At 41.0% G+C, this 15,164-nt stretch overlaps 4 protein-coding genes across 6 annotated transcripts in view; 2 read left to right on the forward strand and 2 right to left on the reverse strand.

Annotated features, from left to right (window-relative positions):
- Window positions 1-1,072: 1,072 nt before the first annotated feature.
- isca2 (iron-sulfur cluster assembly 2) lies at window positions 1,073-3,408 on the reverse strand. The gene is made up of 4 exons (XM_080547373.1): window positions 3,345-3,408; window positions 2,514-2,673; window positions 2,062-2,177; window positions 1,073-1,816 (listed from the first exon to the last, which is right to left on the reverse strand). The coding sequence occupies exons 1-4, from the start codon at window positions 3,404-3,406 to the stop codon at window positions 1,642-1,644; spliced, it is 513 nt and encodes a 170-aa protein (XP_080403499.1). The 5' UTR covers window positions 3,407-3,408; the 3' UTR covers window positions 1,073-1,641.
- Window positions 3,409-3,955: 547 nt separating this feature from the next.
- LOC308175800 (NPC intracellular cholesterol transporter 2-like) lies at window positions 3,956-7,557 on the forward strand. Of its 2 annotated transcripts, XM_080550354.1 has the most exons (5): window positions 3,956-4,022; window positions 4,368-4,469; window positions 5,607-5,714; window positions 6,038-6,210; window positions 6,924-7,557. In XM_080550354.1, exons 2-5 carry the CDS (start codon window positions 4,385-4,387, stop codon window positions 7,008-7,010), a joined length of 453 nt encoding a protein of 150 aa, XP_080406480.1. In that variant the 5' UTR covers window positions 3,956-4,022; window positions 4,368-4,384; the 3' UTR covers window positions 7,011-7,557. The 2 variants fall into 2 exon arrangements, with proteins under 2 accessions (XP_080406480.1, XP_080406479.1); XM_080550353.1 differs by lacking the exon at window positions 3,956-4,022 and having other exon boundaries at window positions 4,126-4,469.
- Window positions 7,558-7,704: 147 nt separating this feature from the next.
- gskip (gsk3b interacting protein) lies at window positions 7,705-10,393 on the reverse strand. 2 transcript variants are annotated; one of them, XM_080547279.1, is made up of 3 exons: window positions 10,355-10,393; window positions 9,373-9,634; window positions 7,705-9,214 (listed from the first exon to the last, which is right to left on the reverse strand). In XM_080547279.1, the coding sequence occupies exons 2-3, from the start codon at window positions 9,604-9,606 to the stop codon at window positions 9,056-9,058; spliced, it is 393 nt and encodes a 130-aa protein (XP_080403405.1). In that variant the 5' UTR covers window positions 9,607-9,634; window positions 10,355-10,393; the 3' UTR covers window positions 7,705-9,055. The 2 variants fall into 2 exon arrangements, with proteins under 2 accessions (XP_080403405.1, XP_080403406.1); XM_080547280.1 differs by having other exon boundaries at window positions 9,373-9,607; window positions 10,355-10,370.
- Window positions 10,394-12,445: 2,052 nt separating this feature from the next.
- Window positions 12,446-15,164, forward strand: part of atg2b (autophagy related 2B) — a gene marked incomplete at its 5' end in the record, with an annotated part of 35,727 nt that continues 33,008 nt past the window's right edge. The window contains 7 exons of the mRNA XM_080537694.1: window positions 12,446-12,607; window positions 12,740-12,902; window positions 13,347-13,499; window positions 13,917-14,019; window positions 14,188-14,350; window positions 14,459-14,638; window positions 14,765-14,861. Coding sequence (XP_080393820.1) covers window positions 12,446-12,607; window positions 12,740-12,902; window positions 13,347-13,499; window positions 13,917-14,019; window positions 14,188-14,350; window positions 14,459-14,638; window positions 14,765-14,861 — 1,021 coding nt within the window. The remainder of the gene's footprint in view (window positions 12,608-12,739; window positions 12,903-13,346; window positions 13,500-13,916; window positions 14,020-14,187; window positions 14,351-14,458; window positions 14,639-14,764; window positions 14,862-15,164) is intronic.

Here is a 15,164-nt window from a genome sequence, read left to right on the forward strand (position 1 = left end):
TCAATGCACTGTTGCGTTTCTTATCACTTTTCAGTGTGCTGCTATGATGTAATATTAAGAGCTTATGAATATATGTTTAAAAGGTTGTGGCTATTTTTACAAGGGTAAAATCCATGTTTTACGTAACCAGATATGATATTGCTTAACTGGAATGTTTTATCAGAGAACATTTAAAATATGAAAAGTGCAAAAAGCTTTCCTTTCTTGTTTTATGATGATTCTGTTGAAAAGATTACATGTGTTTAATGCATTTTTTATTTACATTACACCAATGTAAATATCATTTGTAAAGATATTCTTTTGTATATTTTTTGTGAAATGTTTCTTAAAATCTGACTTTAATAATAAAAAAGATTATAGACAACATTAGTTCTGTATCAAGCATGGGGTACAACACAATCAATGTCTTAATTCAATCCAATTACTATTTGCATACACTGTATACAATCTGAGTGTTTGTAGAACTTGATTACTGTGTGTTCAGTACTTGATTACTGTATGTTGAGACATTTAGACAGAGTGGATTGATAGCCCTTTAGTTGTTTTTTCCAGTTAAGAGCACAAGGCAAATAGGAGATCTTCATGTCTTGAGATAAACTCTGCCATTCAAACTTTATAAATTATTATTTGTATTTTCCAGGCATGCTTTGAAAAACCCATACTGGCGTCTGGGATATATAACACCAATCATTAGTCACTACATGTTATAGCTTAACCCCTCACCCCAGAATGGATTTCCCATAGCTCAGCAGACTGGTACATAACTCAGCAGATTGATACATAGCTCAGCAGACTGATAACCCTTGTGAAATACTGGCCACACTTCCTGTCTGTTCTTTCATCATCATCACCATGATGTCATCAGAAAGCTCCCAAACTTAATACAATCCACAACATAAATACATCAAAATTACCAAAACCAATTATACAAGTGTTTGAGTTTAAAAGATAAACTGAGTACTGGGAAGTGTTTTATCTCTGATTGTATCACCTAGTACATGCTGTACCTCTGACCCACACTCATTTGATTCCAAGGAAGACAAAGCATTTGTCACTGTTTAACATGTTTTATTCATAGAGATATGGCCTATTTACAAGCTTTATATACACAGAATCTAGGTGCTGGATACACCTACCTTCACACATTCAAACCACTTCAACCCAAGTATCATTTTCAATATGGCTAATCAATAGAGTATGACAACAAAGGTTTGAATTATTGTTGTGATATTGAACATCCAACACTGAAAAAAACTCAAATATAGCATTTTCACAAATACATCCAAGCACAGTCTCAATTCTCTGCATCTTATTCACATTGTATGAATCATAACCACAAATATTTCTCTGTGTTCCATCAGCTGCAGTGTTACTACTGGGATCAGTGAATTATGGAATAACTTGAAGACTTCAGGGCTACAGAACATATAATTTAAAGTGAAACGCTTCTGTTCTGAGGGGGGGTGGAACAGGTATGGGCGCGTAGAGTTTGAGATCTGGAGGGGTATTCCATCAACGTTGCTAAAGGAAAATCTAGGCAAGTCTCGCAAGAATTTATAACATAAAAATAAGCCTGGATTTTCCTTTATCGACGTTGATGGAACACCCCCCAGCTCCTGTAGGTTATAACTTGACTGTAGGTTATAACTTGACGGAGAAGGAGGTGCCACAGGAGCAGCCATGGTCGGCCTGGGGGTTGCGCAGCACCTGGAAGGAGGAGCGGATGAGCTCCTGGCTGAAGTCCACCGTGGATCCCTTCACAAACTCCAGACTGTCCTGGTCCACGATGACCCCTACTCCTCCCTGCTCAAACACCCTGAGAGAGGAGAGAGGTGCGCAGGAGAGAAAGGGGTTGATTGAGTTAAGAGGGCAATACAAAAGAGAGCGATAACCAGGTGTGTGATCAGCAACGACTGTGACAAACAAAAGGAAACTGATTCTGTTAACTGCTGCCTGGGATTTGTCAAGTTTGTCAAACAAAAAGAGGGTTTAACATATAACCGATTAAAGATTAACACAAGGGGAAAGAAAATCCATCGATGACATCATAATAATGATTACCGGTCATCCTCGTTCCTAGTGTCATCAATGAGAAACTTGTACTGGAATCCAGAGCACCCTCCTCCCTCCACCTGAATCCTCAAGTACTCCCCTTTACCCACGATCTCTCCTAGCCTCTGGAGAGAACAGGGAAACACAGAGGTCACTCAATAACATATAGAATGGAATGTCCTTGGGGGGTATTCCACCAATGTCGCTAAAGGAAAATCCAGGCTTATTATGATACATTTTGTGAGATTTATTTAAATATTTTTTTTTATTATTAGTCTTGCAAGATTTATCACAAAACAAGCCTGGATTTTCCTTAAGCAACATTGATGGAATACCCCCCATGTCTCCATTGGTCCACTGTAACAGATCAGAGTGTGTTGACAGAGGAAGTGTGTGTGAGCTCTGTTCAGGGAGAGGTAGTGGCACTCTCAATGTGAGGGTATGATGAAGTGCCCTCTAACCTTGACACACGATTCACTGAGGATCACTGACTCCGCTAGGTTCTCCTTGGCTGCAGCACTGCTGTAACGTGACACCCCTGTGGTGTAGAGGGGTTGGGAGCTCTGGGGACATCTTGGCCATTTAGGTTGGCCCAGATTGGTGAGGAGAGGAGTGGAGGCCCTGAAACAACAGGTTATTATTAGTAGTGGATACTAGTGAAGTTGAGAAGGCATGACAACCTCACTCCTGTGAGATTGCTACTTTAGTCAACAAGCTAGATTACAAATATTAAACAGAAAAATCTGTAACAGTTCAGCTCACAAAATGCGTTACATCCAACGGTGGTGGTGAATAGTGGCAATTTGGCGATCGTCGTTCAATCCTAAGCAACATGCCCCGTCTTGAGTACATGTTGTTTGAAGTACAAGCAGGTCAACATGTCAGCACTTTAGCAGCCAGGTGTCAAAGCTGCGCGCTGGAGAAACCTTGTGTATGCATGGGAATGTGGCGGTGCTCCTTTTTCATTTCTGTCTTTTGCGGTTTTCTTAACAAGCCATAACTTCTCCCTTAAAATGTTGGTTTTTGGTCATTAATGTTATCTTAAGTGTTGAGCTCTGCACACTCTAGCTACTTCTTTGATGACTCTGGACGCAATGACAGCTTAGTAAGTCCAATGTTTTGGGTCATATGACAGTGACACACTGCTAGCAAGCTAAACAAGCTAGCAACCGCCTCGGCTATTCATCAACGTCTAAACACTGGGTGTATACACAATTCAAGTGTTTCTATAGCATCCTAAACAATGACCTCATATTGGTGTTATTCAATATAACTAACTAATAGTAGTATACCTAGCCAGGGTCCAAGCTCTTGTTTTCGACGCAGTCAACATCGCTCCTCTCGCGACTGACATGATGACATTCATAACAATGTCGCTAGAGTTGCCAAATGGGATTGACAATTTCCAGCCTAACCACAGTCTATAAACCCGCTAAATCCACCCAAAACCAGCCCAAAACCTAGATTGTCAGAAAACCGGTAATTACTATTTTGGCATGCGCCCACTGCCCCTAAATTGTATGTCTATTGCCAATTATGTTTGTAAAAATAAATAAAAACCTGCACATTGTATGTAGCTACTAGGGTGTGTGTTTTAACTTCACGCATTTTGTAACTTTCAGGCACTGACATTGATACTGCCTAAATGCTATTTATCCAGCCCAACCCGCCCAAATGTTTTTTTGCCCGGCCCAGTGTGATCAAACGTAGCCCATTAGGTGGGAACCTGCCCCATCTGGCAACGCTGTAGTTGCTCAACCGGGTCAACCCCCTGTCAAAGCGTTGTCAAAACAAAACTCAAAGCTGATTGGCTAGAAAAGTCGTCTGTCTCATAAAAGACACGCCTACACTTTCTAGATAAAACGATTGGATTTGTTATTTTAACGTCAATCAGCGGCTCGTGAAGATTCGTCATCTCAAACAAGGAAGTAAGGAGTGTTCTTGTGCCAACGTCGAAGGAAACGAGGAAGGTGTGTAATCATGAAATAAGTTGTTGTGTTATATAATATCACCATATGGTTGTAATGAAAAAGAACTGTAAATTGATGATCACTGGTTGATCAGTTGATCAGTAGATATGACTGAAGTCTTTTCACAGAGGGCTTGATTGAACAATAGTGGTTAATCCTCGTTTCAACTTTTCAATCATTTGCTTCGGGCTGGGAGGAGTTAACTAGATATATACATCAGCAGGCAGTCACAACCAAGTCATATGATTGAATAATCTCCTGTTGAACAGACTGTTCTAGAGGTCTGTCTCTGTCGTTTCTGAAGTCTTTACACGCGAGAATCATTCATCATTCGTATTTTCTCAGATTCACATAAGGGAACCATGGATCTCCGCGCTGCTTCCATCATCATGTTGTTCTCTCTGGTCGCTCTCACCTGCGCCGAACCTGTGAAGTTTGCCGACTGCGGTAAGACAACTATCGACTGTTTTCAGATACAGAATACACATCGCTCAAAATGTATTAAAATACTGAATACGTTTTCTTTTGTACTGTACACAGTAGCATTCGTGAAAACACAGACAATAATTGTTAAAAGAAGCATGGACACAGTAAACATACTTTTTACATATTTTTTTATAGGAAATATTCTCTGGGGCTGCAAGTCATGTCACTGGCAAATAAGCTTGTGAGAGTGAACTTTTTAAATATAAATATGTATAAACAATGAACTGATTTCATGTCTGAATGCTGAAGCACTCACTAGCCCTGACTTGTCATGTTTTAGTAGCTGGTAAACAAAGTGCGACAGACAGTTGGTCTCTGCTGACTCATGTCTCAGCTGAACCGCTACTGTATAATAGCGATGTTGTGAAATTGTTTAAGTTCTGAAAAAGATTAAAAGTGGCGAATCATACTACAAACTACAAAAGCTGGTGAAGACTTGAGCTGTAAAGTTATGATCGTGTGATTATGTGAGTTCTCTTTGTTCGAAGAAAAAAAGAAACGTGTATGACCACAACCACACATCTTGTGATGTACTATGACTCATCATGTTTTTGTTTTTTTTACTTTATTTTCACCATGTCACCAAGACAATGTCAACACTTTGTCAACACTTTGGACACCTCCTTGTTCTAGAAGCATGTATACATTCCTCAGATATTATGTCCTGGCACTGCAGCCACTACTTGGGGGGTATTCCATCAACATCGTTAAAGGAAAAATCCTGGTTTATTTTTGAAAGCTCTCATGAGAGTTATAATAATATAATAATTTTTCCTTTAGCAACGTTGATGGAATACCCCCCTGCAAAGGTCTTACAGTCAACAAACAGGAAACTGTCATGTGACAGTTTATTTATATGCATGTATCTTCCGCTTTAATGCTTCAACTATAATCTATAATGTCCCCTCATATTTTAATTTGGACTTGTTTCAGCTCATGTGACAGTTTATTTCTATGCATGTATCTTCCGCTTTAATGCTTCAACTAGAATCTATAATGTCCCCTCATATTTTAATTTGGACTTGTTTCAGCTCTAGAGTTTGTTCAGTGCAATCTACTTTGTATCAGGCTAACCAGTCTCTTTACCTTTCTCTCCAGGCTCGGCTGTTGGTAAAGTGTCTCTAGTTGATATAAACCCTTGCCCTAAACAGCCATGCCAGCTCCAGAAAGGACAGTCCTACGGTGTCAATGTGACATTCAACAGTGGTAAGTGACATAATCAAATGATCGGTGCTGCAATGTCAGGAATCGTAGCCTAAGAATTTTACTCTCTTACACTTGTAAACCTTAACTTGAAACTTGATTTAGTTTTTTTTGTAAATTAGAGCCAAGTATTATTTTTAAAGTAATTTTTTAGGAGTGGGGCAGTCCCACTCATATTTTTCATTTTATTGGACAGATGCCGACATGGGCATAAGTGTGTGCACTGTAGACCGTGGTGCTAGACCACTGGACCACCCCAGGCCACAATTAGAGGCAAATATGACTATCTATTTACATCTTATCCTTTTATCCTTCTCTGTCTTAAGCGGTGAAGAGCCAGTCAAGCAAGGCGGTAGTCCATGGGGTGATCGCTGGCATCCCCATCCCTTTCCCCATCCCCAACGAGGACGGCTGCACGTCTGGGATTCAGTGCCCCATCCAGGACCAGCAGAGCTACCACTACGTGAACATGCTGCCTGTTAAGACTGATTACCCCTCTGTAAGTAAACTTTTGACCATGAAGGATGCTAAAGTATAGAAAGTAATGCACTGCAGGATGTAATTTGCAGATGAGGAAGTTGAAATGAGTGTTTTTTTTTGTGTGTCTCAGTCGCACTTTCATTTCCTCAAAGTTTGACCTTTAAAAGTTATTTAAAGCAAACATTAGGTCTGCTCTGTTCACCCAGTCAGTGTGTTTGCACTGTTCACCCAGTCAGTGGGTCTGCACTGTTCACCCAGTTTGTGTGTTTGCACTGTTCACCCAGTTTGTGTGTTAATTTGCACTGTTCACCCAGTCAGTGGGTTTGCACTGTTCACCCTGTCAGTGGGTTTGCACTGTTCACCCAGTCAGTGTGTTTGTACTGTTCACCCAGTCAGTGGGTTTGCACTGTTCACCCTGTCAGTGGGTTTGCACTGTTCACCCAGTCAGTGTGTTTGCACTGTTCACCCAGTCAGTGGGTCTGCACTGTTCACCCAGTTTGTGTGTTTGCACTATTCACCCAGTTTGTGTGTTCGCACTATTCACCCAGTTTGTGTGTTCGCACTATTCACCCAGTTTGTGTGTTCGCACTATTCACCCAGTTTGTGTGTTTGCACTGTTCACCCAGTCAGTGGGTTTGCACTGTTTCACCCAGTCCAGCCTCTTTTGTTTGTGTGTATTTATAGATAAGGTGTGTATTCATAGATAAGGTGTGTTTCTGTGTGTTTTTATAGATAAGGCTCGTGGTGGAGTGGGAACTCAGAGACGACAACGGTAAAGACTTGTTCTGCATCAGGTTCCCGGTCCAGATCGTGAGCTGAGTTGTCCACAGCGCCCTCTGGTGGCCATGTTTTAAAAGGGATTCTAATGTGTTACTGATAATGCCTGGAAATGTTACATTTCCCTGATTAATTCGATTTTAAGTATTGGGATTCATTCGGCTTTTAATGTTTAGCTTTACCAGCTGTTTTGATACTTTTAACTTGCGGAGCGGTCGTTAAGAATTTCGCTGCTGAGTGTTTACTCATAACTGATAACTGTCTGGCTGAAGTCTGCGCACTAAGGTCTGCCAATGATTTAACAGGATTGGATATAAAATGTCAAGTATTCGTTTTCATGTGAATGATTGATTGATGTCAGGACTTTATCTACATTCCAATGAAGTACACTTTTCTAAATATTTGCTTATTTTTTACTGGCTGCTATGTAGTCAGATAAGCTATTTGGCATGTATTGTATATTTCCTTTGGGTTGTAAAAAAAAAAAAAAAGTTTAGATTTGACGACTACCAAGCAATAGTTAAATGTGTTAAATTCTTTTTTAATGAGGATTTCTAAATGGTTTCATCCAATAAAGACTAATTAATATAAGGGTTGTTTCTTGTTCATGTGCTTTCATTTCAGTTGAATTTAGGACAACCCATGGAATCTACTACATACTTTGCATACTATGCTATTGTAGACCTTCTACTAAAATAACACAGAATCTGCAACAGAATTTTCAAGATCATGACTTTATTACACTGGATGACAAAGAGTTTACTTGTGCACCACTGATGCATACATTGTCACTCATTTGAAAAGCGATAAGAAGCTTTAGTGCTATAGAAATGTATAATAACACTGATTTTCTTAGTTGTATTGGTCAGTCGCATAAATAATATCAGTACAAATGCTAGTATGATTTATACAGGGTGAACTGCTAACTGTTATTGGTGATTTCGTTTTCTGCAATGCACTATAGACCTCTTCAGAAACAAGCTCAATTCTTAGTACAAAGGTTGACAGGCTTGAATAAATGTTCAAACTTGTCAGAATAGTGAAAATCATGTGGTCAAATATTTTTAAGCAGTTTCACAAGGATCAATCTCTTGACTCTTGGAATTACTGAAAATACTATGTTGACTCTAACACCTGGAATCAACAGAAACAACAACCCCAATATTCTGTGCTTATGACCGAAACATGGAACATTTAAAATAGAGGACCATAACATAGAGCAAATTAAAACACTATGGGACCCTCAAAGTAACCACACAAAACTGCAACTAACTATCTGGAATCTGACCCCCTGGCCAGACCTCGTTTTTAAGTGGAATGTATTAAATTATTTTAAATACTCATGACACTTTCCTGTCAAAACACCTCTCAAGCACTTCCAATACAGAATGTTAACCTTTCCCTTCGTCAATATTATCCAGAAATAAAATGTTTGATGGGACATAATGAAACAACACAACTTTACACTAATACTTAATATGACATGATACAACACTCATGATGCAACATGTTATGGAACTGTTTTTTGTTGTTGTTGTTGTTGTACTTAACATGAATCTGACCCCAAGCACATGACCATGGTCACTAGTTAAGGCAGTTTATGACTAGCGATATTGAGAGGGCTTTTGGAAAATGAATCTTGTAAAATGTTCATATCTCTCTCTCTCTTTGGCTGCATCAATGAGACATGCACCTCCTTATGTATCTGGCTCAGAGGACAAGAAAGTAATCAACATAAGCCACAATAAAACCAGTTGACCTACCTAAGGAATAGGTGGCTGCCACTTCTCATTTGTAGTACTGTAGTTAGCCAGGTAAATGCATTAACAAAAAAAGGTTGCCATGTTTGTACCCAGATATATCGATATATATATATTGATGGGTGAATCAGAAGATTCTTTCCTTGATTCCTTGCATCCTCTCTCCCTTCCCATCTTCTCGCAAACAGGTGACATCATATCATCTCTGCCTATGCTTTTTGACAAGGGGGGGGCGAGCAGAGAGGAATCAAGGAACGACTTTTGAGATTCGCCCGATGTCTCAACACAGCCCTTGCTTCACTCCTGCATCATTCGCTTTTTTTTTTTTCATTGTCCGTTTTGTTTCAGCTTCTCCAGCCTCTGGAGCAGGGCGTTAGCGAAGGCTTCTCTGTAGCCGGGGCTGAGTGTGTCCAGCAGCGAGTATACAGTCTCATGGTACTGGGTGCTCAAGCTCTCATCCACTTGATCAAAGGCATACCCAACTACCTGAAATAAAGGTCAAATAGATAGGGGGTCAAATAACTCTTGGAGAAATTATAGATAATGGTCAAATAACTATTGCACAAATGCTAGATAGTGGTCAAATAACTCCACCAATGCAACAGGGCAAATGACAATTAGTAAATCATGTTATCATATCTCACCCGTAGTCCTGCCTCAGTGAGCTCAAGGCAATAACGATTTCCTTCTCTGATTTCCACGTTGATGTAGGCCACGTCCAAGGCGCTGTCCAGATTCTGAGACACATACATTTCTGCCACAGCAAACAGCACGTCGTTCACCACCGCCTCTGCCTCCAACCTCATGTCCTTCACGTATCCAAGATCAATACAGTCTTCGTCGAACGAGTCCTCTGGAATACAGTCGTCTATCTCCATCCTTTAAATCAGAACAACACAGGACTATCTAGTATGGAGTCAAAGGGCAACAATGAGTAGTTGTGTCATTTATGTAGTTCATCATGTGCTAAAACAATAAACTTGTAGCTAACTACTGTCATCTGAATATCAAGTTGGGTTAGTTATGCAGTAACAACACACCCCCATGTCATCATTTGTAGTTACTTATAGCTAGTTAGTTAGTTAGTGACTTCACCGTTATCCTCACAACACACACATGTCTCCTGATATAGCCTCTTTTATACTTCTGCACATTAGATTCATACTGTATATAAACTACTTCACTGTATATAGCCCATAACTGTACGTATACCTCTAAAATATATGTATGTTTACAATACTACCACTGCACATACTATCACATAGTTACATCACTACCATTCTTGTTCTTTTTTATATCATGTTTTATATCACTATTTGCACTTTTGGTTAGATGCTAAACTGCATTTCGTTGTATTGTACTTGTACTCTGCGATGACAATAAAGTTGAATCTAATCTAACAACAACAAAAACATCATCATCATCAGCAGCAGCAGCAGCAGCTGTTGCTAGCTGGCTAGCTCAGGCTAACGTCACATTAGTAGTGGTAGGTGGCAAATGAATGTTATCCCTGGCTATAGGTAGGTACCCTGGGCAATAGCAGCCTATTTACGTACAAAGACCAACTAAATGACATTAGAAATGTTGCCATTCCAGGCAAAACATTACATGTTTCTAGTAACTCACCTCGTCCGGGGCTTGAGGGATTTCCAAGGGGGGTATTCCATCAACGTCACAAAAAAGAAATCCAGGGTTATTTTGATAAATCTCGCGAGATTTATCAATAAATCCAGGTTTTTCTCCAAATTAGACTCGCGAGATTTATTAACAAATCCAGGTTTATTTAGGTAAATCTCGCGAGATTTATCACAAATAAGCCTGGATTTTCCTTTAGTAACATTGATGGAATACCCCCCGGAATGTTTACTTCCGGCTCATTCCGGAAAGTGATGAAATATTCTTGTCTCATGAAGACTTCACACTCGACCCACTTCCGGTTAGCTGGCTTCGATGAGACTGGTGCTCAAATTAGAAATGTTCTGTGTACATTATACTGATAACTTATCTTAATTAATTAATTCTGCCCTGATGAAGGAGTGATTTCCAATAACATTTGATTAGCTGCCTCCCACGCTGAAATGAATCAAGATTCATGATTGGTGTGTGTTCCACTCAATGATGTACAGATTAATTTACAACATGTTCTAGTATGTGTCAATATATATATTTCACTCATTCAAGTGGAATGGCTTGTGGATGAAAAATCTTCGTTGAGCGCAGTAAGGGGGTGCGTTTCAGACGAGCACGTAGGGTTGCCAGATGAGGCGGGTTACCGCCGAATAGGCTACTTTTGATCACACTGGGCTGGATAAATAGCATTTAGGCGGTATGAAAATGTCAAGTGCCTGAAAGTTACAAAATGTGAAGTTAAAACACACACCTTAGTAGCTACATAGCCTACAATGTGCAGGTTTTTATTATATTTTACAAACATCATTAGCAACAGACATACAGTTTAGGGGCAGGAGATGGGCACCTGTCCAATAGTAACAATATAGGTTTTGGGCTGGTTTTTGGTGGATTTAGCGGTTTTTAGACTGTGGTTAGGCTGGAAGTGGTCAATCCCATCTGGCAACCCTGCGAGCACGTCGACCCCCATTCCCCTGCGTGCAGCGGAGACGCATCTGTGGTGTGCGGAGTCATGAAAGTGTTTGTAAACAATTCATGCAGAAGGTGAGAGACATTACACATTAGACATTACCTTGAACTGAGCTGTTAACATGTCAATACGCTTATAACAGGACATCTGATCATGTCATTTGACATGTCGAGAGGCAATTATACATATCACTAAGTAGTCTGAGCCCATGAAAGTAATGAGATTGATGCTACTATGCTATGCTATTGAGTTGGCTCACAATAATTTCAACACAGATGAGAAACAACAAGTCAATCCAGGGGGGATTTCATCTGATCGTCATCGCTTTAAGACAGGAGGCCGACAATTGTCTTTTTTCACCAACACAACGACCATCTTAGTCAGACATCGTCAAATAATTGGTCTGCTGCTGTGATTAATCCTTTGTGTGGTGTGGTTTGTTATTATTATTATTATTTTCAGTGTAGCACAATCGTCAAGAGTGCCGACACCGGCGTTTACCTGCCCTTATTATGACATGATGAAACGACTAAACATGGTCGAGATATTTTAATAATTATCTAATGTATTTGACATTTTTTGCTTTTCAGATGATAGCTAACTAACTATTTAATTAGATTAGATTAGATTAGATTCAACTTTATTGTCTTCGCAGAATACAAGTACTGTATAACGAGATGCAGTTATAGCATCCAACCAGAAGTGCAAATAGTGATATAAGGGCATGATATAAATGTAATGTATACATGGCAATTACTCACTAGATGTAACTAGCTTTGTTAGGTCTCTTAAAGCTTTTGTGAGGTTCATCATGTTTCCTGCTTCCTTTCACAGGTACAGCAAACTGGAGTCGGAATCATTATCGCTGCATAATATCTCCATACAATTCAGTACATATTCGGAATTGTTTCTCCTGCTCGGATGTAAAGGATGTTTAAGCTCACCTTTTCCTGAACTGCTGTCGACAGGATGACAGACCGACAGCCAGTCACAAATTATATTAAGATAAGTTCATAACTAGCTGTCATCCTATATTGCTCTGTATCACAAAGAGAGCAACACAGAGCTTTGAATAAAGCCAGGATTCAAGCCCTATTTGGCACCGCCACCAGATCAAGATGCCTTGGCCATTTTCAGAGTCCATAAAGAAGAGGGCGTGCCGGTACCTTCTACACCGTTACCTGGGCAACTTCCTACAAGAGAAGTTGAGCTTGGATCAGCTTAGCTTAGACCTCTATCAAGGCACTGGATCGTTAGCGCAAGTGCCGTTAGACAAATGGGTAAGTCTGTGCAGTCCTTTGCTGTGTGTCATACAAGGGGCATAATTCATGGGAATTATATAGGCTAAAAGCTAAATTGTACTGTGGCACTGAGCTGTATCTCTCCTCTCCCCTCTCCCCTCTCTTCCTCAGTCTTTAAATGAGATCCTGGAGTCGGTAGATGCCCCCTTTGAGGTGATCGAGGGCTTCATCCAGACCATCTCCCTCACTGTGCCATGGGCGTCTCTGCTGCAGGAGAACTGTGCTCTGGAGGTCAAGGGGCTGGAGATGGTCCTCAGGCCCAGACCACGCATGGGTGAGGAGGACGGAGACGCCTTCAGTTCTGTTCTGTTTGTTGTCAGCAGGTTTAATGATGACCAAAATGGATCAAGTCAGGGATGCTGGAGGGATGCTGGGGGGGTATTCCATCAACATCGCTAAAGGAAAATCCAGGCTTATTTTGATAAATGTCACAAGTCTTCTCACAAAAAAAATCCCCAATTAAGCCTGGATCTATTTTCTTTTAGCCACGTTGATGGAATACCCCCCTGGTCTAATGGCCCCAAAGGTCTCGTTGTTCAGTTGTCTTGTTGATAGAGATTCTCAATTATGGTTGAAAATCTTCAAGGTTCAAAGTTCAAAGGATTCTTTATTGTCCCCCTAGGGGAAATTAGTTTTGCAGCCAGGGTTCCACACAGACAGAATACAAAAAGGACAACATCACATCATCAACCTCTTGTTTACCTTTGTGTGCCCTCAGCGTCAGGGATGGAGCCCATGTGCTGGTCCAGCTTCATGACGAGCAGCATGCAGCTGGCCAAGGAGTGCCTGAGCCAGAGACTGACGGACGACCTGGGGGAGAGCTTCCAGCCTCTGGAGGGACTGGAGAAGTTTGCGGAGACAATAGAGACGGGTACCTATCACCATAGAAGAAGTCAACAATACCATAGAAGAAGTCAACAATACCAGAGAATAAGTCAACACTTTTTTTCAAGATTAGATTAAATCTCTTTTTGTCATTGCACAGAGTACAGCGAAATGTATTTTCTGCTCTAGACACAGGGTCAGCCGTAGTCAGCGCCCCTGGAGCAATTAGGGGTTAAGTGCCTTGCTCAAGGGCACAACAGCAGCTTATGATATGATGCCAGCAACCCTCCAGTCACCCGCTCACATCCCACAACCCGCGCAGCTCCCTCCTGAGAAATCAGTGAACTTCCGATTGCTAGTCGGCCTCTCTAACCTCTAGGCTACCTCCCCTCTCTTATGAGTGTCCGTTCCTCTTGAGGACCAGTAAGATTAATGACAGTTTCTTCTCCGTTCCTCCCTTTAGTTCTCAGAAGAGTCAAGGTTACATTTGTAGACACAGTTCTCAGAATTGAACATGTGCCCGAAAATTCTAAAACGGGAATCGCTCTGGAGATGCGAATCAACAAGTAAGTTGCACGGCGCTATAAATAGTTAACAACCTGCAAATCCATCTTCAAGTATTCGTCTCCAACCAGTTACTAAGCTATCTCTTATTGGTAATGTTTTTTGGGGGTTTTCTACTGACTTGATCTCTTAGAGCAGCCTTCTTTTTTCTCTCCTGTTGCTGTGTTCAGGATTGTTTACTGTGACGAGACGGGTGAGGAGAGCTCCAGTGTGAATGTACATCAGCCCACCACCTTCGCCCATAAGAACCTGCAGCTGGAAGGAGTCACCGTCTTCTGGGATGAGTTCTCTGAGACGGCCCGGGCTGGCCTTAAGTCCTCCCCCACCCCAGCCGTGAGTGATGAGCACCCCGATGGCCTCCTTTTGTTCTTTAGGCACAAACAAAAACTGTAGTCACCTCCTCAACTGCCCCACCCTCTCTCTCTCTCTGCACTCCTACAGGAGACAGAGGCGAAGCTTTCGCCCAGCTGGAACCCCAGAATCATCTGCGAGCCACACCCCCAGTTTACAGAGCCTGTGTCCTCTGCCATGCCCTTTGAACCCATGCAAATCGGCAGCCTTAGTGGCAGAATCGAGATGTCCCTCACGCTGAAACAGAACCAGGCCATGCCTGGAGCCAAGGTTGGTAGAGTAGCATTCTCACATGAATATAACAGAATAGGGGGACATTTTTAAAAAACCTCTTCTGAAATGCATATACCGGTAATATCAATCTGTCTTTTTGTTGTGGTCTTTTTAATTTTCCAGTTGGACGTTGATGGACAGATTGACACGATGATTGTGCTGCTTTCTCCACGGCAAGTTCACCTTCTCCTGGACATGTTCGGAGGTTTTTCAGGCTCAGGTGGGTTATTACACAAGAGTAAAATTCTTTGGCTTTGGTTCCTCAACATTGACACTGCAGCATTCAGATACAAAACACAATAATAACACAATGATAATAAGTAACGTAAGTAAGTAAGTAAAAAAAAAAAGTAACCCTACATTGATAAAGAAAGTTAGAACTTGCACTAGACTTTGACTGGTTATGTGAGGGAATGAGGTCATGATATATTTTAAGTTGTCTCAAAAATGTTATTTCCTCATGATTTGTGTTGAATGAAGTGTTGTTGTTTGTGAAGTGGGACAGGAGTGAAGTGTTGTTGTT

The sequence above is a fragment of the Nansenia antarctica genome (assembly GCF_963989245.1).
Source record: "Nansenia antarctica genome assembly, chromosome: 1".
Taxonomy (NCBI): Eukaryota; Metazoa; Chordata; class Actinopteri; order Argentiniformes; family Microstomatidae; genus Nansenia; species Nansenia antarctica.

Coding starts and splice junctions, on each gene's coding strand:
- isca2 (XM_080547373.1), bottom strand. CDS start 3,406: ATGTCAGTCGCGAGAGGAGCGATGTTGACTGCGTCGAAAACAAGAGCT. Junction 2,674..3,344: donor AGAGCTTGGACCCTGGCTAG/GTATACTACTAT, acceptor CTGTTGTTTCAG/GGCCTCCACTCCTCTCCTCA. Junction 1,817..2,061: donor ACTAGGAACGAGGATGACCG/GTAATCATTATT, acceptor CTCCTCTCTCAG/GGTGTTTGAGCAGGGAGGAG.
- LOC308175800 (XM_080550354.1), top strand. CDS start 4,385: ATGGATCTCCGCGCTGCTTCCATCATCATGTTGTTCTCTCTGGTCGCT. Junction 4,470..5,606: donor TGTGAAGTTTGCCGACTGCG/GTAAGACAACTA, acceptor CTTTCTCTCCAG/GCTCGGCTGTTGGTAAAGTG. Junction 5,715..6,037: donor CAATGTGACATTCAACAGTG/GTAAGTGACATA, acceptor CTCTGTCTTAAG/CGGTGAAGAGCCAGTCAAGC.
- gskip (XM_080547279.1), bottom strand. CDS start 9,606: ATGGAGATAGACGACTGTATTCCAGAGGACTCGTTCGACGAAGACTGT. Junction 9,215..9,372: donor TCACTGAGGCAGGACTACGG/GTGAGATATGAT, acceptor CCTTTATTTCAG/GTAGTTGGGTATGCCTTTGA.